Source organism: Chiloscyllium plagiosum, chromosome 11 (assembly GCF_004010195.1).
Source record: "Chiloscyllium plagiosum isolate BGI_BamShark_2017 chromosome 11, ASM401019v2, whole genome shotgun sequence".
In the NCBI taxonomy this organism is placed as follows: domain Eukaryota; kingdom Metazoa; phylum Chordata; class Chondrichthyes; order Orectolobiformes; family Hemiscylliidae; genus Chiloscyllium; species Chiloscyllium plagiosum.
In genome coordinates this window covers 55,042,653-55,063,514 of record NC_057720.1, presented here as the reverse complement: position 1 = coordinate 55,063,514, position 20,862 = coordinate 55,042,653, and the positions used below count along the sequence as shown (strand labels likewise).

The window sequence follows — 20,862 nt, the reverse complement described above, 5'->3', positions numbered from 1 at the left end:
AATTTTTAAGAGGTCTCCCACATTTTCAAACCTTGCTTTACGGTGGTGGTAGTAAGTTTTCAAAGATGATGGTTGAACGGATTTCCAAAATGATTTTAGTATGATTTGAGTTTATGAAGAACCGTTGCAGTCAATTCTGGCCTGCTAGTTTCTGTATTTTTTTGATGCTTGCTCACTTATATGCCTATTTGTTAATTCATGATTTGTGAGGAGCATACTTGGCAGGTGGACATTTCTAGCAGGGCCAGTACTTGACTGTAAATTCCAAGGTTCTTAGTTTTTCCTAACAAGATGATATCATGCATTTTTCTTTAACTGCTGTAGTTTATAGTAATAGGATACATCAATCCCTTACCAGGTTGCCTCACGCCCGAGTAGGAGTCAGCCACCTTGGTGTGGGACTGGAAAAAGTCCAAATTACAATTCCTAAAAAAAAGGAATGAGTGAACCAGTTGGGTTTTTAACAACATTCCAGTTTATGAACAACATTGAGCCAATTGAATTATCATGGTTTGTATTCGCAACAAACCAATACCTTTAACATTGATAGTTGGACACTGGATGTGGTGACTGATAATATTAGTAAACAACTATTTTATGAAATCAAAGAGCAACATATTTGTAACCATCATCCTCCTATTGGAAGGATGTTGTGAAACTTGACAGGGTTCAGAAAAGATTTACAAAGAATGTTGCCAGGGTTGGAACGCTTGAGCTACAGGGAGAGGCTGAATAGGCTGGGGCTGTTTTCCCTGGAGCGCTGGAGACTGAGGGGTAACCTTATAGAGGTTTATAAAATTATGAAGGGCATGGATAGGGTAAATAATATAATTCTGGACCCCCCTGGGAGGGGGGTGGGGGTCCAGAATTATAGGGCTTAGATTTAAGATGAGAGGGGAAAGATTTAAAAAGGGACCTATGGAAAAACTTTTTCACACAGAGGTGGAACGTGTATGGAATGAGCTGCTGGGGGAAGTGGTGGAGGCTGGTACAATTGTAACATTTAAAAGGCATTTGGACAGGTATATGAATAGGAAGGGTTTGGAGGGATATGGGCTAAGTGCTGGCAAATGGGAACTAGCTTAGTTTAGGATATCTGGTCGGCATGGATGAGTTGGACCAGAGGGTCTGATTCCGTGCTGTACATCTTTATGACCCTATCTAATCTGAGCTATACAAAGTGAATATATGAGGCACATTTGATGAGGAAGGATGTTAACTGGTCACTATTCCCACAAGGGTAGATAATGTTGTTGGTTTTCAATTTTGACTAATTGTATTGAAAAGAAAAAGTTAAATATCCAAGTCAGATTTTAGACTGAAAGAATGTAGCAAGGAAGTCAATGCAACATCCCTGTAACCTTTCCTTTGAGCTTTTATCACCTTTTACTTTTATCACTTTCGCAAAGCCAAGTGGTAATGTCCCACATGGTCAGTGTAACATCAGATTGTAAAACTTGCCAAAATCATTCAGTAAGGATGCAAACAATTTGCATAGAGCCTTGACATATTAAAGATCTCAATTGCCTTTCTGCCAATATTCTCCAGAGGAACAAGTGTTCAGACATTCAGCACTTGACTTAAAAACAAATACGCACCATTTGACTGATCAGCATCACTGTAACACTTGTGGGATGGAGCATACAGAAACATGATCGCAACGACGTAAAGGTTCCACATGCCATAAATGCCAGTGAAGAATGCACTGTTTACTTGGACAATGTATTCACCCCACTTCCAGTGTCCCTCATTTACCTGAGGAAGGAACATTAGAATTTGACTTGTTTGTCAGAGCTGAAGAAAAACAAAAGTGCTGAAAGGAATATAAATCAGAATCAAATGAGTTTCAACTTTTATTCTGCAGATGCTTTTAGGTCTACTATATATTTTCAGATTTATTTGCAGCATTTACTATTACACAGTTCCTTCTTTTCCTGAAGGTGCAGGTTTTTATTGAACTTCAACTTGCACCAAAACAACAAACTGGGGAAATGTCAGGCAAGCTAAAATGAAAAGGTCAAATGGAAATGTCAGGACCAGCTCAGGCCAAAGTGTCTCCCTTAGATTTTAAGCAAAGTGCTGAAGTAACTCATCACGTCTGGCATCATGTGTAGACAGAGAAACAGAGTTATTGTTTTGAGTCCAATAGGACTGTTGCTCGTTCTGAAGAACACAATTTTATAAGACTTAAAATGTTAACTCAGTCCTCTCTCTACAGATGCTGTTAGACCTGCTGTGTTTCTCCAGTGCTTTCTGTGGAATCTGGAGTACTTAGCTTTAATTTGACTGTGTCTCCCTTTTCTGGTTTTACATTGCTATATAATCTGTTGTTCATGCACAAGCTGTGGCTATGGAATTGGAGGTCAGTTTTCAGAACTAAACCTCCCGTTCTCCTTGCGTTGGAGTTCACAAACAGACTTTCCAGCAGCAATCACCACATAACCATCTGAAGTGAAGTGATGTATTTCTTTGTTTTTGAGGCCGATTGTAGCAAACTTATAGGCATGCTGGTTAAGATCAGAGTCATTACAGACTGGAGACTGACAGAAGTAGAATTATTTCCACAGACTTCAAAACTCTTCTTGTTTTTAAAGACACAATAGATATCTCCAGGGTAGAAAGTAGTCATTCTTTGAGAAGATTAAAATATAATGGACATCAGTGCCTTTTGTAAACTCAAACTTATGCAGAGTAGTAGAACTTTTGTCAAACATTTCCAGTATTCAGTGTGTAGTGGTTGATGAGAATTTCTACATTGGATTCACAGGTTAAAGTGATGACAGCCAAAGCATTTCCTAAACATTTACCACAGGACATCTATGTAGCAACTAAGGCAGGAAAGAAAGTCAAAAATGCAGCCAATTGTTGTTAAACACATTCACAAACTCAAAAATTGTCCCTGACGTGACAAGTAATTTAGGAGCTAGAAAGAGTATCAACATCAGTTCCTCTTTACATTCCTGTGCTGTTGCAAACAGCAAGCTGTGTGAGTGCTGCAATGTGAGTGACACATGTGGGCATATTCATTACTCCGGTTCTGGATCGGCTGTTCAAAGCCAATTTTGTTCAAATATTTGACAAAATTAAACAAGACCTTCAAAGATGGGAGCCATTTCTGGTCTCGTAGTTGGGTCAGATAGCGCTTATTAAGATGAATATTCTCCCACCGCACCCCCCCCCCCCCCCCTCCCCGCCAAAATGTAAATTTAACATTTACTGTGAAATCTAAAATCCATTTATTGTGAAATTTGTAAAAAGAGAAATGCTTTCTAAATTTAATACTGGGCTCAAGTTCACAGAGCTTTTGCTGAGTTCTGCAGTTAAGGAGACAGCTTGTTTCTGTTTCTGCGGAATTTAGTAAACATTCAACCTAGCCTTGTGAGCAGTCAAAATTCAGCAAAAGCTATGGGATATGAAGGACAGTATGTCCAAATAACAAAAGGAATGAAAACGAATAACAATTCAAATGTGCATAGTCTTTGTCCTTGATAATGAGATAAGAAACACTATAAGTCAAGCATTTGAATTATGCTCTGGGCCTTTGCTCGCTGCATTGTGCCCCTCTGTAATACAGAGGATAGACTAATATAATAAAACTCTTTTTCTTCACTTTTGCTAATAGTTGAGTTGAGTCGATTTAAGTTCCAAGACACCGCACACCCCCCCCCCGCCCCACTGTTTGTTATACCCTATACAGATGTTCCCCCTGATTTTCAATAAACAAACATTTAGGAGACTGAACAACGGGTTCAGCTCTTTTATTTGGCATCGTAAATGGTCTCTCATTAAATTATCTAAACTGCAGTTGCCTCACAGATTGGGGGAGTGGATCTCCCAGATATTAAAAGCTACCACCTAAGCTTGCTTTTATCCTACGTGAGTGATTGGGCCTATGGGGACTTTCAATATGGTTAAATATGGAAACCTCCCAGGCAAGGTGCCCCCTTACTAGTTTGCTGTTTTTGGACAAAATGAGGACATTTAGGGAATATTGCCATAACCCATTATTTATAAATACTGTTGAAGCATGGAGCGCAATTCAGCAGAGGGAAGGCAATATTTGCAAAACATCTTCTCTTACACCTGTAATGGGTATGCCGGGTTTTCAACCAGGAATGATAGATTCAGGAATCAAACATTGGGCAGCTAGGGGTGTGTCTTGCATGGGCGATTTATTTGAGGGAGACACAATGATGTCCTTTGATCAGTTAGCACGGAAATATGAGATATCTAACAGGACCTCTTTCATTTTTTTCAAGTTAGTCTTTTGAATAAAATCCTTACACTTTCGACTGATCCCTACAAATCCGACATTGAGAGGAGGGTACTCAGTGCTCAGCGTACACATTCTGTCAGTACTTCATATCATCAATTTGGTGGTGCCCCCCCCAGATGTGTTCGATTGACTCTGCAGGGTGTGGGAGACAGAGCTAGATGTTGAAGTCTCCTCAGAGGCATGGGAAGATTTTGGGAAAGCGCAAGAAAGATATCAATTTGCAATAGAACCCATGCTTTACAGTGAAAGATTCTCCACAGGGTCCACTTGGCTCTGGACCATTTGTCAAAATTTAAACCGGGGGTATCTTCAACATGTTCCAAGTGCAAGGTTTCTACGGACACTCTTACCCATTGTGTCTGGTCCTGTGGTAGGCTTCAAACATTCTGGAGTGCTGTGGCAGGTGCAATGGAGAGGATTTTGGGTGTAAGGGTGGAGAAGGACCTGACCTCTCGTCTTCTTGGCCTGCCCAGTGTGTTCATTGCAGGTGCACCTAAGAAAAATACTTTTCAACATCCTCACTTTCTGTGCAGGAAAGAATATCTTGCAAGGCTGGGTATCCGAAAACCCCGCGGGCCTGTTGGGTTGGCGGAAGATTGTTATGAGCATATCCCTTTGGATTTTCTCACAAGCATGGTACACCACAGAACTAGGAATTCCTGTGCTTGTCTCTGTTTGGCCTGTCCTAGGATGGATACGCTATCCCAGGCGAAGTAGTGTCCTTCTTCGCCTGGACTCACTATCACTAGTATCCTTACGTACAGATGAAGAAGGGCACCACTTCGACTGGGACATAACATCAGTGCTTCACCAGAGGCTTACTGATGATGTTATCTTGTATGGTAACGAAACATCTGAAAACAAACCTTCCAGCTGATATGGACCAGGCACAACCCCTCAAAACATTTTTAAGCAGGTAGTGCAGACTGTAACTTTGGTATATGTTTTAGGTAAGCATATAGTGGATATTCCTGGAGTGAATTAGCTGGTCCGACTACTGCGAAGTTTTAAGAGAGACAGAGAGAGACAGAGACACAGAGAGTAACAAAGAGAGAGACAGAGAGAGAGAGAAACAGAGAGAGAGAGAAACAAAGAGGGAGAGAGAGAAACAAAGAGGGAGAGAGAGAATGCTACACAGCTAGCTGGCCACTCCCCTTTGATAATACTGGCTTTCTTCAGACATGAAAACCTAAGGATTATCTGTTAAGGGCTAAACAAAAAGTACCCCTATAAACTTTTCAAACCAAGCCTAGTTGGAGCCTGGCCAATTACCCCCCTATCTGGAAAAAAACTCAGGGACATAGTAACCTTGTTAAAAAGACCAGCATTGTGACACAGCTCAGCGAACAAACTTACAACCTGAAGCAAAAAGGTATTGGAGGTTTTGGCAGATTCAAAAGAGAAGGAAGGAAATTATCGGGACTCTAACCTGAGGTTTTAAATTGCCTCTGGACACAGGGGAGGTGCCAGAAGACTTGAGATCAGCTAATGTGATTTCACTTTTCAAGAAGGGTGGTATAGACCAGGGAATTACAGGCCACAGAATCCTTAGAGCATAGAAGCAGGCCATTTGGCCCATCAAGTTCACTGTGTCCCTCTGAAGAGTATCCCACTCAGACTCACCTCTCTAACCTATCTCTGTAACCCTACATTTTCAACAGCTAATGCATCTAATCTGCACATCCCTGGACACTATGGGCAATTTACCATGGCCACCTAACCTGCTTATGGGTCCAGGGTAACTTGGAAGATGGACCTAAAATTAGCTTAGTAACAGGAAACAGATGGTGCGGTAGAAATTTGTGTGACTGGTGCCCTGTGTACAGTAGCACCGGGATCAATGCTGGGTCCCTTATTATTTGTGATATTCATAAATGTAGTAGCTGAAAATGTGTGAAGGAAAACAGGTAAGTTTGCAGATTGCACAAAGATTGATTGGATGGCTAACAGTGAGAAGGAAGGTGATAGGTTATAGGAGAATATAAAACAGATTGATCAGATGGGCAGATCAACTGCAGATGGAATTTAACCCTGATAAATATGAGGAGATGCACTTTAAAGGAAGGACAAAGGCAAGGGAGTACTCAATAAATGGCAAGACACTAGGAAGCTCAGAAGTCCAGAGGAATCTTGGGATGCTTTTCCTCAGATCCCTGCAGGTGGCAGGACATGTTAATAGTGTAGCTAATGTAACATGTCGGATGCTTGTAGTTATCAGTTGTGGCACAGATGATAACAAAGGCAAGGGAGGTCATGTTGGTGCTGTACAAAACTTTGGCTAAGCTACACTGAAGTACTGTGTGCAGTTCTGGTCACTGCTCTGTAGGAAGAATGAGACTGCATTGGAGTGGAGGCAGTGGAGATTCACCAGGATGTTGCCTGGGATGGATCGCTTTCGCTATAAAGAGATGCTGAATAAGCTTAGATTGCTTTTTTTTGGAGCACAGAAGGTTGAGGATGAATCTGATAGAGCTGTGTAAGATTATGAGAGGCATGGACATGATGAATAGAAAGCAGCTGTTCCCCTTAGTCAATTACAAGGGAGCATAATTGTTAAAGTGAAAAGCAGGAGGTTTAAGGGGCATTTTTGGATAAATTTTTTTATCCAAAGGGTGGGAGTCTGGAATGCATTGCCTGGGAGGGTAGTAGAGGTGGGAAACCTCACAACCTTTAAAAAGGTCTTTGGATGAGCATTCAAGGCAATATAAGAAATTGGGACTAGTCTGGAATGTAGGCTTTTTTGGCAGTACAAATTCGATGGGCCTAAGGGCCTCTTCAGTCCTGTGTGATTCTATGATCCTTCTGTCTGACCTCAAGAATACAACAGCTGTCATTCTTTAAAAAAGATGAGATAGATCAGTTTTGCAAACTACTATGCTATTTCCCTCTTGTCCGCAAGAGAGGAAGTCATATTTTCTGCGGCTCAGAAAATCCTTCTGAGGTGCTCTTCCTATTGGATATCACGATGAATTGGTGCTAGATGGATGTTCATTATTAATCAAAGAAGTAAACAATATGTCCAGCAGACAACAGTCTCCTGAGGATCAAGTGATACAGATATCACTGACACAAACAATGACAACACTGACTTAGGATGGCTTTGTATGTGCCTGTATGTGATAGTTTGTTAAAATGAGGCCATGGTGTCAGCAAACCACTTTTTGCAGTGCTTTTCCTCATGGCTCCACTCCAGACATCATATGACCAAACCAGCCATTAGAGTTCCCAGAAGGATGACCTTTTCTTCTTTTGGAATAGCATTGAATATTTCATCAAGATCAGACTGGCCCTTTTCCTTAATATCTTCATCTGAGTGAAGGGTCAGGACATAAATGTTGATGATAGAGTCATTTTGGTTATGGCTCCCCGTCAGTGAGGTGTCATAAGCATTTCAGTTAAACAGCTGGAAAATTCTAGCACTGTACCAAGATCCAATTTCCAGATGGTAAAACCAATTGTTTGGATATTAGGATTGCTGCATTCTTTCTGGGAGTGTCCCCCCAGCCCTTGTTCCTTCAGCTGCCCCTGCCAGGAAGTCAGGTCTCACTAAGGGCGGTGGTAGAACTGAAGTTCTCCCTTCCAAATGGCTATTTGGGTGTTCAACATTTTCTAAATTGTGGGACATTCTTCCTTTGACCACAAAGATGGGGATCCCAGAGGGACTAGTCCCCAGTTAGGAGAAATTAAGACACTATTTCTAGCACTCATTTCAAGGCAATAAAGCATACCTTAAGTGGACTCCTCAGTCACAGATGCTGCTGTGCAAAGACATCTGTGACCCACTGTTGTCCAATCACTTTCGCGCATTTGTAGGACATGTAAATTCTTGATTTGGGACTCCATGCTCACAGTTCTGTTCATATCACCACGGGACTTAGCAAATGGACCCTGGGAGAAACCTGTGCAAAGTCTTTTTTAAAATGAGTCCTTGGGACTCAGCACTGTAGGCCAAAATCTGACCACCAACCTGAGAAATCATAGAATAGAATCCCTACAGCGTGGGGCAGATCATGTGCTGTGTCAAACCATGATAATCAGGACCACCTCAATTTGCTTTGTGGTTGAACAGCAGTATTCCTTTGCCTGTTTTGCTGCTGAGAACTTCTTGAACCACACTTTGCCTTGTCATCATGGGTGCCCCTCGCAAGAGTAAGGAGCTCCCAATGGTATTGCTCAAGCACTCACTGAAATGCAGAAACCTCAACCACATCAAGGTAGCAATCCACAGCAAAGCAAATTAAACACAAATGAAACAAAGTTGCTAAATGTCATGGATCAGATTGATTATAGGCCACATGACTCATGATTAGATGATCAAACTCTATTGAACAGGTTATTTGAATAGTCATTAGCTGTTACCACTTCCTCCCAAATGGGCGAACATGAAGATTTCACATCGGCACACTTTGATGCACAAAGGCATAAATAGACTTATGATTAAAAAAGTGTAGAATTCTATTCTTATTACATGGGGTTCTAAAACTTTTACTGATACTTTGGGGCTCATATTCAGTCCTTGTATCCATTCTTTGAAAACAACAATGTAATAGCCCTGCCCATTTTTAAACTTTATTTAAACAGTCAGAGGGAAATGGGTCCGGGTGGGTTACTCTTCAGAGGGTTGGTGTGGACTTGTTGGGCTGAAGGGTCTGTTTCCACACTGTAGGGAATCTAATCTAATTGCAAAAGAGGAAATTTGCATCAAAATAGATTGGAAGCAGTTGGTCTTGCTTGTAATCAGAGCCCATATTTAATAGGTGCCTGTCTTTCAGAACTGATTCAACTCATTATGGGAAAGCAAACATATTGCAGAATGAATGCTGATGGTCTTTAATTAGATTCAGTGTTAGCTCTAGGTAATCAATGCATTTTGATGTGCTGAAATATTATGCAGTGCTTCCAAATAAACCTGCTGGACGCTTACCTGGTGTGTGATTTTTAAACTTTGTCCCTTACTGAAGGAAGACCAGGAGAAATCAACAATAGGGTCAAACATGAATGCATAGAAAAGATGAATATTCAATGGCTCACCATTCACCCTGACAACTCAATTGATAAACGTAAAACTTCATTTAGTGTAGTTTGTTTGCACACTAAGAATCAAAATTATTGTTCTGTAACTGGTCTCCTTATGGCAATAAAGGAATCCATGACTGGCCATTTGGCTACCATTTACTGTCGATGATATCCAGATTTCATTTTCAGCCAGAGAATTAAAGTTGACTGAAATTCTTTACCGTTTGGTCATATAGGACACCAGTGACAACTATTTTAAATTGTGTTTAAGAACACTTGAACACGTGGCATGATAAAAGTCAAATGTGATGATTAATCTTATTTGTCTGAAATAAAAACAAAGTCCTGGAGAAATCCAGCAGCCCAACAGCATTTGTAGAACAAACAAAGTTAATGTTTAGTCCATTAGGATTCTTTGGATATCCAGCATCAATGGTACTTTGCTTTTAGTTTACATTATTTACTTGCCTTCTGCTGTAGTTTCTAGTCATTAGTGTCATTTGTTTACCTATGCTGCTCAGATAATCATCAAAATGAAACCACTCCAATTTACAAAGAATGGTAAGTGTTGTATTGTATCTAGCCTTTAAGACAGGGTTCACTTTTAGAAGAGTCCCATGTGCTGAATGCATACACATGTTGCGACTCTGCCTGACTGTTCATCTGTTTTTGCGTCTGCGAACTGCATACATGGGAAATCTGTTGGATTGTTGTCATGTCTGTTTTGCAGCTTGTAAGAGTCAGAGAGTCGTACAGCATGGAAACAGACCCTTTGGTCCAACTCATCCATGCTAAACAGGTATCCTTCTAAACCCTTCCTTTTCATGTATCCACCCAAATGTTTTTGTTTAATAACATAAGAGGTACAGTTAGTAAGTTTGCAGATGACACCAAAATTGGAGGTGTAGTGGACAGTGAAGAAGGTTACCTCAGATTACAACAGGATCTTGATCAGATGGGCCAACGGACTGAGAAGTGGAAGATGGAGATTAATTCAGATAAATGCGAGGTGCTGCTTTTTGGGAAAGCAAATCTTAGCAGGACTTATACACTTAATGGTAAAGTCCTAGGGAGTGTTGCTGAACAAAGAGACCTTGGAGTGCAAGTTCATAGCTCCTTAAAAGTAGAGTCGCAGGTGGATAGGATAGTGAAGAAGGCATTTGGTATGCTTTCCTTTATTGATCGGAGTATTGAGTACAGGAGTTGGGAGGTCATGTTGCGGCTGTACAGGACATTGGTTAGGCCACTGTTGGAATATTGTGTGTAATTCAGGTCTCCTTCCTATCGGAAAGATGTTGTGAAACTTGAAAGGGATCAGAAAAGATTTACAAGGTTGCCAGGGTTAGCAGATTTGAGCTATAGGGGGAGGCTGAACAGGCTGGGGCTGTTTTCCCTGGAGCGTCAGAGGCTGAGGGGTGACCTTATAGAGGTTTACAAAATCATGAGGGGCATGGATAAAATAAATAGACAAAGCTTTTTCCCTGGAGTGGGGAGTCCAGAACTAGAGGGCATACGTTTAGGGTGAGAGGGGAAAGATATAAAAGGGACCTAAGGGGCAACTTTTTCAAGCAGAGGGTGGTACGTGTACGGAATGAGCTGCCAGAGGAAATGGTGGAGGCTGGCACAACTGCAACATTTAAAAGGCATTTAGATGGGTATATGCATAGGGAGGGTTTGGAGGGATATGGACCGGGTGCTGGCAGGTCGGACTAGATTGGGTTGGGATATCTGAACGGGCTGGACCGAAGGGTCTGTTTCCATGCTGTACATCTCTAAATCTACTCAGCCTTTTCTACTCCATTGGAAAAATACAATTACTTAAGATTTTCTACTGTCACTATAGTTCTCTAGCACAGATAAAAGCCAATGGAGCGTTGAGAGTCTCATAGTACAGATGCTTAAAAATACTGTAATCCCCTTCAGTTTCCAAATAGAATTCATTCAACTTAGCTTGCACAGCAGTAATCCCCTGCAGGCTAACCTTGAAAACCAACTAGATGTGGAAAGATTGTTTTCTCCTTGTGGGAGAGTCTAAGACCAGACAGCATTACCTCAGAAAAAGGGTCACCCACTTGGAACATAGATGAGAAGGAATTTATTTTTTAGAGGGTTGTGAATTTGTGGAATTCTTTACCACAAAGGGCTCTTAAGGTTGGATCATTAAGTATGTTCAAGACTGCGATTGATTTTTAATCAATGAGAGAATCAATTATGGGACAAGGTGGCAGGGAAGTGGACTGATCTCATTGTATGGCAAAGCAGACTCAATGGGTTGAAGGGCCTACTTCTGCACCTATGGTCTTACAAAAGTAAGAACTCGACGCAACTTCTTTCCCCCAGAAAAAGGTGGGATGCCTCCAGATATGATCAGGCAAATGGAAAAAGGTTTGCCCTTGTGGGAAAGAGGAGCATCCTTATTCAATAAAAAAAAATTAGTTCGTTTTAAACTGTGTGGGCCTCTTCTGACCCTCAATCTAGATCTGGTGAGAAAGCCAAGCAGACCTCAGGTTAAAATCCCTGGTGAGGTAATCAGAGTCCAAGATGTATATTTAAAAGAGAACCACAATTGGCTTGGAAGAGTGATCCTTGCAGACCATGATTTAGTGTTGAAGTCAGTCAATCAGATTTGGTAGGTAAAGAGTTGCCAAGTCTGTCTATTTTAACAGCAACACCACCTAGTTTCTCATAGCTGGTTATAATATGTGGGTATCACTGTGTGTCCTGTTTTCATTTACTTAACATTGAACCAGAAGTAGAAATACACAATATTTGAACAACAGGTTAATTTTATGGGTTATAGCTTACCTGGCTAATAATGAAAAACACAATAGTCATGGCAGCACATGTCAATGTGACAAGCATCAAGAATTTGAAACGAAAGATTAGGCCCTGTTAAAAAATAAAGAGGCAGTCAGCAAAACCACCGGTGATATGCTATTTGATACTGGAAATGGTTCACTCTTCTATCCATTTCAAAACTCCAAAATTATCAGTCCTTACCTGTCAGAAATTCCACACCCAGTGAAACCCTGACCCTCGCTTCTGTCTTCAAAGTCCTCATGTATTTCTTAAGATCAATGCCCATTGTTCCTGCAACTTCCTATCTGAACCCCCTAGGCAGGTTTCCACTTCTCCCAAGCACTTATGCCCACTCCTAATTAAGTATCACAAATAAACTCTTTCGACTTCCCCTCAGCCTTTAACAGACCAAACCATTCACCTTCCTCCAGTGCCTCTCCTCCAGTAGGTCAGCGAGGTTCCTTTTATCCAAACATCCTCAGAAAAACTTCCTAACTCTGTTCCATTATTTCTAGAGTCACACAGAGAGCCATCCCTACATCCATCTTGTTTGGTTGGTACCTTGCAGCAGCAACGTTCACAGACTTAGACCAGGTGGGTATTAAGTGCAAATGTCCGTTACCTCCACAACTAATCCCAACCTTCCAAATTTCATTCTTGGACAAAATCAATTTCCTTTTACCGAACAATGGGATAACCATAGTGATAAATTTCACCTCAACCACAAACACCATAATTCATTTCCCCTCCCTTATTCAGTTTCAATCTTGAGTGGAGCTTGAGCTTGCAAAACCAACATTCTCTCCAACACAAAACATCCCTTCCATTTCTGAAGCAATTCCTGCCCATATCAACAACAAAAATTAAATAAATTGCTGGGGGGAAAAAAAAAATCAGCTCGTCTGGCAGCATCTAGAGATAAAAACCAGAGTTAATGTTTCAGGTCCAGTGACCCTTCTTCATAATTCTCCTGCTCACCTCAGTTTATTTTGTCACTAAAATCTAACCCTTGTTCTTGTTATCCTAAATTCTCATCCACTTTTATAAAATTTTACCTCATCAACATCCAATCCAGCAAATTCATTTGCATGCCATCCATTGAGTCAACTTATTCCCAGATCACTGATATCAATTGTCATCTATTCTAAATTCATTCATGTTTTTGTCCTTGCTTGGTCAGACAACATTGATTAGCATTAACATTAGTTACTATGCTTTCTATTTAATCATAGCTGTACCAACACTATGGAAAGTGGATGTGTTTGTTTTGCGTTCTGGGGTACAGTCAATGGAACGGAATCTTGGATAGATGCTAACAGGTAACAAATGTGACACAAATTTGAATTACTGTTCAATAATGAATTTTTGCCCCTGTTCACATCCATCTTTCTTTCATTAGTTCACACCTATCATGGCACCCAAGGGCTGTGAAAAATCAAGTCACTCAGTCATGACTATCTCTGGTCTTTCCCACTGCAATATCTTGCTGCCTCATTGCACTAGTATTGACAGCCCCTCCATGTATTGCCTTGAACCAACATATTCTCCCTCCCCCCATCTGATTCTGGGAGCCCAACAAATGTTGGGAGACTCAAGGACAGAATTTTCAGAGTACTTGCACTCCTTCCAAAGCACAAAGCAAACTACTTGTACTGCACTTATTCAGTGATCTAGACAAAGTGGGAAATTTGTACTTGAACTTAAACATTATAAACATTCTTAATGCTCACTATCAACCAGTGATACATTCAAAGGATTGTTAGTTTAGGAGTTATTAATTGTAAAATGTTACATTTTGAATGCATTCTACTAAAATCATTAATATAAATTACAATTTTTAAATTCTTTCAAATATTTGCATACTGGAGTTCTTCATCATTCAGTCCCTTCCTATACCTCCTCTATTTTAAGTTTGTAAGGCTGCTTTCTCCTCTTTTCAACCCCTCATCATTAAATCAAAATTTTAGATTGAAATTTAATGTCTGACCTGGCAGTGTGTTTGAGGATCCATTTAACTGGGTTGAAGGGCGCTTGCTGGGAAACCAGCCACTTTCCTGCCTCCATCTGATTAAATCCAGGAATTTCCACCCAGATACTAATTGAAGTCTATTGGGTTTGTTTGCTGACTTCCTTGGGTGAGGTAGGGAGGGGAAAGCATAGTGCTTGATTGATGATACCAGTATCAAGGGGTATTTTCCGAACACTGCCTAGTTCAGCATCTAATTGGTACCTACATCTAGCATGTCTTCCCAATGATGTGACGCTGGACTCCCACAGACAACCGCCCTGTCAAATTTCACCCATACAATGATTACAACATAGAGGAAGGCCATTTGGCTTGTTTCCATTTCCATACTGGCTCTCTGAAAGAGTAAGTAGTTTGGTCCCCACAGCCCTCAAAAAGGCTGTTCCTTTCCAAATAATTATCTAACCTTGTTTTGAAGGTCTCAATTGAATCTGCCTCCACCACAATCTCAGGCAGTGCATTCCAGCTTCTAACCACACAGTTTGAAAAAGTTTTTCATGTCACCATTTATTCTTTTGCCAATCGCCACAGAGCAGTGTTCCCTTCCTCTGGATTCTTGCACCAACAGAAACAGTTTTGACAATCTACACTGTCCAGACCCCTCAATCCAGCACTATTGTGGCCCAGACCCACCAATGGTTTGTACTCATACTTTTTTTTCCAAGTACTGTTTTGAGTGATCATTCCTGTCAGGCACATATTTCCACTATTCCCCACATTTCCATCCCCTGTTGCTGCTGTAAACAGCTGAACATGAGTGCATTCTCTTGTAATGCCATGTACCATTAAATCAATACTGGATGCAGTTTTAGCAGAGTAGCCCAACCATGGTGTTATTGGTAACCATACTAACATCATTCAAATGTCTTTGTAAAGATAAGGTGAAGGTTCAAAACTATTCCTTCATAATTTATTTGGGTTTGGATTCATTCCAGACTGGGGTGAGAGAACAAGGTGAGAAACTCACAGCAAATAAGACTCTAACAGGGATAAATGGGGGCTGGCAATATACAGGTGCACAATCCTTTATCCAAAATGTTTTTCATGGAGTGTGGAGCATCATTTTGTCATGCGAGCAGGTGACCCAACCCCACACCCACTTGAACCACGTCACTCAGATGTGACGTGGCGATGTGGCCAAGCACTGACAGGCATCAATTGTGTCTCAGCGCATGTACTATTCACACGTGCATCTGCTTTTAGTTTTTTTTTAATTTCATTGTGAAAATGTCATTTATTCTGAAATCTGAAAATGTCCGAATTCCAAAAAACAACAGGCCCCAAGGATTTTGGATAAAGGATTGTGCAGAAATAATAGAGTCAGCAAGGAGCTATGGACTAGACAGCGTTTCTATGATTCATACTGAAGGATTAAATTAAAACAGATCTCGACCAAGTATGCAGATTTATAAAAAGATCATGCTTGACAAATTTAATTGTATTTTTTGAGAGAGTAAAGAACATGTACTGAGATTTGGAATTGCAGTACCGCAGGATTTTTTAGAAAAGGCATCTAGTTATGAAGCTGCCATAGACTGGATAAAATTAATGCAGTGGTGTTAAAAGGGAATATGTCCTTTTTCAGGGCAATTACATTGGACTGGCCTTCTTTGAATGAGCTATATAACCCATGATATACCCAGGGGCCAATGTTACAATCACGACTGAAAAAATGGTACACACTTGGCTGTAGAAGGTACAGCATCAATGTTTGCAACTCAGTGTGATTTATAGAGGAGGAGGATAGCTGTCAAGTGAAATTTCGCTAATTGTGCGAGCTTACATCTTTGGAGGAGGAAGCATTACATGTTAAAATGTGGAAAGTGTACAAAAAGCGAAGTTGTGGGCTTCAAATGGAAAAACAAAACTACACATTAGGAAGATTAAAAGTGCATTTAAGATTAGAGAGTATATAAAAGAGGCTAGAATACAAATAGAAGGAAATTAGACTCTACAAAATTGTTGAGGAGAAAGTGAGGTCTGCAGATGCTGGAGATCAGAGCTGAAAATGTGTTACTGGAAAAGCGCAGCAGGTCAGGCAGCATCCAGGGAACAGGAGAATCGACGTTTCGGGCATAAGCCCTTCTTCAGGAATGAGGAAAGTTTGTCCAGCAGGCTAAGATAAAAGGTAGGGAGGAGGGACTTGGGGGAAGTGTGTTTCACAGGGATGTTATTAGTCAAAATTGACAAGTCACATAAGAATATATTTGCATAGGTGACGATACGTTTGGTCAAAGTGTTAGGTTAAGGAGCATGCTGTAGGAAAGAACTAAAAAGCAAAATAACGAGTAAAGAATTGCTCTGATGATAGTGTATGATAGGCTCAACTGTAGGTATTGTATCATTACACATTTTCCAACTTGAATGCAATTGCCATTTTCATTGGCCCAAATCAAATATACTGTATTTTTTTTTAAAAACTTTACTTTGGGCTTATAGGAGCTCTGACAGTGATCACAAACTAAAGATGATACAAAGATTGGACAGTTTGTAATGGGTGGGCAAGCAAGCAATCAAGAATAAGACAAACCTGATAAACAACTACACGGTCCTGTCCCCATTAGTCCAAGAACTCCCCACCTACGTTCGTGACACCACCCACGCGCTCCACCTCCTCCAGGATTTCCGCTTCCCCTGTCCCCAACGCCTCATCTTCACCATGGACATCCAGTCCCTGTACACCTCCATCCCCCATCACGAAGGACTCAAAGCACTCCGCTTCTTCCTTTCCCGCCGTACCACCCAGTACCCTTCCACCGACACCCTCCTTCGACTGACCGAACTGGTCCTCACCCTGAACAACTTTTCTTTCCAATCCTCCCACTTTCTCCAAACAAAAGGAGTAGCCATGGGCACCCGCATGGGCCCAGCTATGCCTGCCTCTTCGTAGGGTATGTGGAACAATCCATCTTCCGCAACTACACTGGCCCCACTCCCCACCTTTTCCTCCGCTACATCGCTGACTGTATCGGCGCCGCCTCGTGCTCCCACGAGGAGGTTGAACAGTTCATTCACTTCACCAACACCTTCCACCCCGACCTCAAATTCACCTGGACACTCTTAGATTCCTCCCTCCCCTTCCTCGACCTTTCTATTTCTATCTCAGGCGACCGAATCAACACGGACATCTACTACAAACCGACCGACTCCCACAGCTACCTGGACTACACCTCCTCCCACCCTGCCCCCTGTAAAAACGCCATCCCATTCTCCCAATTCCTTCGTCTCCGCCGCATCACAACCACCTGATGAAGGAGCGGTGCTTCGAAAGCTAGTGCTTCCAATTAAACCTGTTGGACTATAACCTGGTGTTGTGTGATTTTTCAAGTTATGGATGAGTTGCAAAGCAGACTTAAGATACAAGGATGAGTCACTCAGAAGCAGGGAGCAGGGAGCAGGAAATGACATTTTTCACTAAAGTAAAAGAGATCAATGGAAATATTCAGAAGAGTAAAGGGCATTGCTTAAAAAAAATTATTTGATCAGTCATTGGAGGATACAAGGTTAAGATTGTTCAATGAAAGAGAGATTAGAAACGTTTCAAACTGCACAGAGCTGTTAAGTAACATGCATAAATAGGATACAGAGTTCATGATGCATTTTGAAAAGGGAAATGAATAAATATTTGAAAAAATAATTAAAGGGAATTGTGAGTAAGACTAAATGGATCCCTCTTTAAGGGTTCGTGAAACGATGAACTCTTGCTGTGCTGTAAAATTCAACATTGCATTATACAGTCTTCATTTTTACCTCATAGTGTAGTCTCCTTGCTTTGGACATGGCTGGGAGTGAACATCGTTTGCCGCTTATATTTCGGAAGACCTGGAACACCATGAAACACAAAAAAAAGAAATACAGACAAGCGCAGATCCCTGCGACTATAATGAAGGCCATCTATATTTACAGTTGTCAAGGTAAACACTGATTTGACTTAGTGGTTTAATATGCTCTTGAACAGACCATCTCCAACAGAAAACAACAACATTAACCATTAATTTGTGAGAAGAATTGTAGCTCAGGTGCTCGCTGTTGTGGTTCTGTTCGCCGAGCTGGGAATTTGTGTTGCAGACGTTTCGTCCCCTGTCTAGGTGACATCCTCAGTGCTTGGGAGCCTCCTGTGAAGCGCTTCTGTGATCTTTCCTCCGGCATTTGTAGTGGTTTGAATCTGCTGCTTCCGGTTGTCAGTTCCAGCTGTCCGCTGCAGTGGTCGGTATATTGGGTCCAGATCGATGTGCTTATTGATCAAATCTGTGGATGAGTGCCATGCCTCTAGGAATCCCCTGGCTGTTCTCTGTTTGGCTTGCCCTATAATGGTAGTGTTGTCCCAATCGAACTCATGTTGCTTGGAAAGGTGTTGTGAAACTTGAAAGGGTTCAGAAAAGATTTACAAGGATGTTGTCAGGGTTGGAGGATTTGAGCTACAGGGAGAGGCTGAACAGGCTGAGGGCTGTTTTCCCTGGAATGTCGGAGGCTGAAGGGTGACCTTATAGAGAGTTAGAGACCTTATAGAGACAACAACTCACCAGAACGAAGGACCCAATACCCAGCATGAGCAAAACCAATGTAGTGTATAAAATCCCATGCAAGGACTGCACAAAACACTACATAGGACAAACAGGAAGACAGCTAACGATCCGCATCCATGAACACCAACTAGCCACGAAACGACACGACCAGCTATCCACACAGATGATAAGCAGCATGAATTCCACTGGGACAACACTACTATTATAGGACAAGCCAAACAGAGAATAGCCAGGGAATTCCTAGAGGCATGGCACTCATCCACAGATTTGATCAATAAGCACATCGATCTGGACCCAATATAACGACCACTGCAGCGGACAGCTGGAACTGACAACCGGAAGCGGCAGATTCAAACCACTACAAATGCCGGAGGAAAGATCACAGAAGCGCTTCACAGGAGGCTCCCAAGCACTGAGGATGTCACCTAGACAGGGGACAAAACGTCTGCAACACAAATTCCCAACTCGGCGAACAGAACCACAACAATTAACCATTAATGCTGCCAAATGGTTTATAAATAAAAATGGAATGTGAGTCACAAATTATACATTGGAAAGAGCATGAATGCCCAAAGTTACTAATTCAATATAGGATATAATCTCAGCCTTTTACATGTGACAGCAGCAGCAATACATCCAGACAAGGTTTCACGAAACCGTCACCTCACTAAATAAAAATCCAAAATGAGAACCATAACTGATCCTTATCCTGAAGCGGAGCCCAAATGTACAACCTATCTAGCCCCATTCTACCCCTCCAAACCCACCATAACTGAGATCAGATCACATAGAATCCTTGTATCTTCTAGTTTTTATGGGCCACACACCCTCCCCATACTTGCTTGTGACTCTGCAGGTGAGATACTGAGAACCCAGTATCACCTGTCATTTTATAATGCATTTAATAAAATAATTGCCAGTGGTACACAGCATTTATAAACAATTAAGAAACAAAACTGCAAATTCTGGATACCAAAGTGAATAACAGAAACAGACAAAGCCGATCAGTACACAACAGCTCCATATGCTGTAAAAAGGACAAATGGGAGTGCACTCATTATACCTGCCCCATGGAAATCATTCAAGGAAATTTCTTCTCTACACTGAAGTCTATTTTATTTGCATTGGATTTAAATTCTAGTGCCCAATCTAGTAAACAATTGCATAATCAGGTTTCTTGTCATGTTTAACCATTGCATGGTACAGTATCTTATCTTTTTCTCTTTAAATACACTGTCAAGTTCCAACATTTTTCCATGCTTGTTTTTCTCCCAGTTTTGTACATTTTCCATCTAATCCCATGTGTGTGGGTGTCAATAGAGTCACAGAGTCGGAGAGATGTACAGCATGGAAACAGACCCTTCAGTCCAATCTGTCCATGCCGACCAGATATCCCAACCCAATCTAGTCCCACCTGACAGCACCCGGCCCATATCCCTACAAACCCTTCCTATTCATATACCCATCCAAATGCCTCTTAAATGTTGCAATTGTACCAGCCTCCACCACATTCTCTGGAAGCTCATTCCATACACGTACTACCCTCTGCGTGAAAAAGTTGCCCCTTAGGTCCCTTTTATATCTTTCCCTTCTCACCCTAAACCTATGCCCTCTAGTTTTGGACTCCCCCACCCCACGGAAAAGACTTTGTCTATCCATGTCCCTCATAAGTTTGTAAACCTCTATAAGGTTACCCCTCAGCCTCCGAGGCTCCATGGAAAATAGCCCCAGCCTGTTCAGCCTCTCCCTATAGCTCAAATCCTCCAACCCTGGCAACATCCTTGTAAATCTTTTCTCAACCCTTTCAAGTTTCACAACATCTTTGCAATAGGAAGGAGACCAGGATTGCACGGAATATTCCAACGGTCGCCTAACCAATGTCCTGTACAGCCGCAATATGACCTCCCAACTCCTGTAGTCAATACTCTGACCAATAAAGGAAAGCATACCAAACGCCTTCTTCACTATCTGATCTGCCTGCGACTGCACTTTCAAGGAGCTATGAACCTGCACTCCAAGGTCTCTTTGTTCAGCAACACTCCCTAGGACCTTACCATTAAGTGTATAAGTCCTGCTAAGATTTGCTTTCCCAAAATGCAGCACCTCGCGTTTATCTGAATTAAACTCCATCTGCCACTTCTCAGCCCACTGGCCCAGATCCTGTTGTAATCTGAGGTAACCCTCTTCACTGTCCACTACACCTCCAATTTTGGTGTCAT

The 20,862-nt window shown here is 41.6% G+C and overlaps 1 protein-coding gene across 4 annotated transcripts in view; it reads right to left on the bottom strand.

Annotated features, from left to right (window-relative positions):
- Nucleotides 1-20,862, bottom strand: part of wls (Wnt ligand secretion mediator) — a 79,078-nt gene that overhangs the window by 2,657 nt on the left and 55,559 nt on the right. For 3 of the 4 annotated variants that reach the window (XM_043699374.1, XM_043699373.1, XM_043699371.1), the window contains exons 9-11: nt 17,868-18,011; nt 12,098-12,181; nt 1,599-1,755 (exon numbers count right to left, since the gene is read on the bottom strand). In XM_043699374.1, coding sequence (XP_043555309.1) covers nt 1,599-1,755; nt 12,098-12,181; nt 17,868-18,011 — 385 coding nt within the window. Of the gene's footprint in view, nt 1-355; nt 427-1,598; nt 1,756-12,097; nt 12,182-17,867; nt 18,012-20,862 lie in introns of all 4 variants that reach the window. The other variant, XM_043699372.1, reaches the window with a different exon arrangement.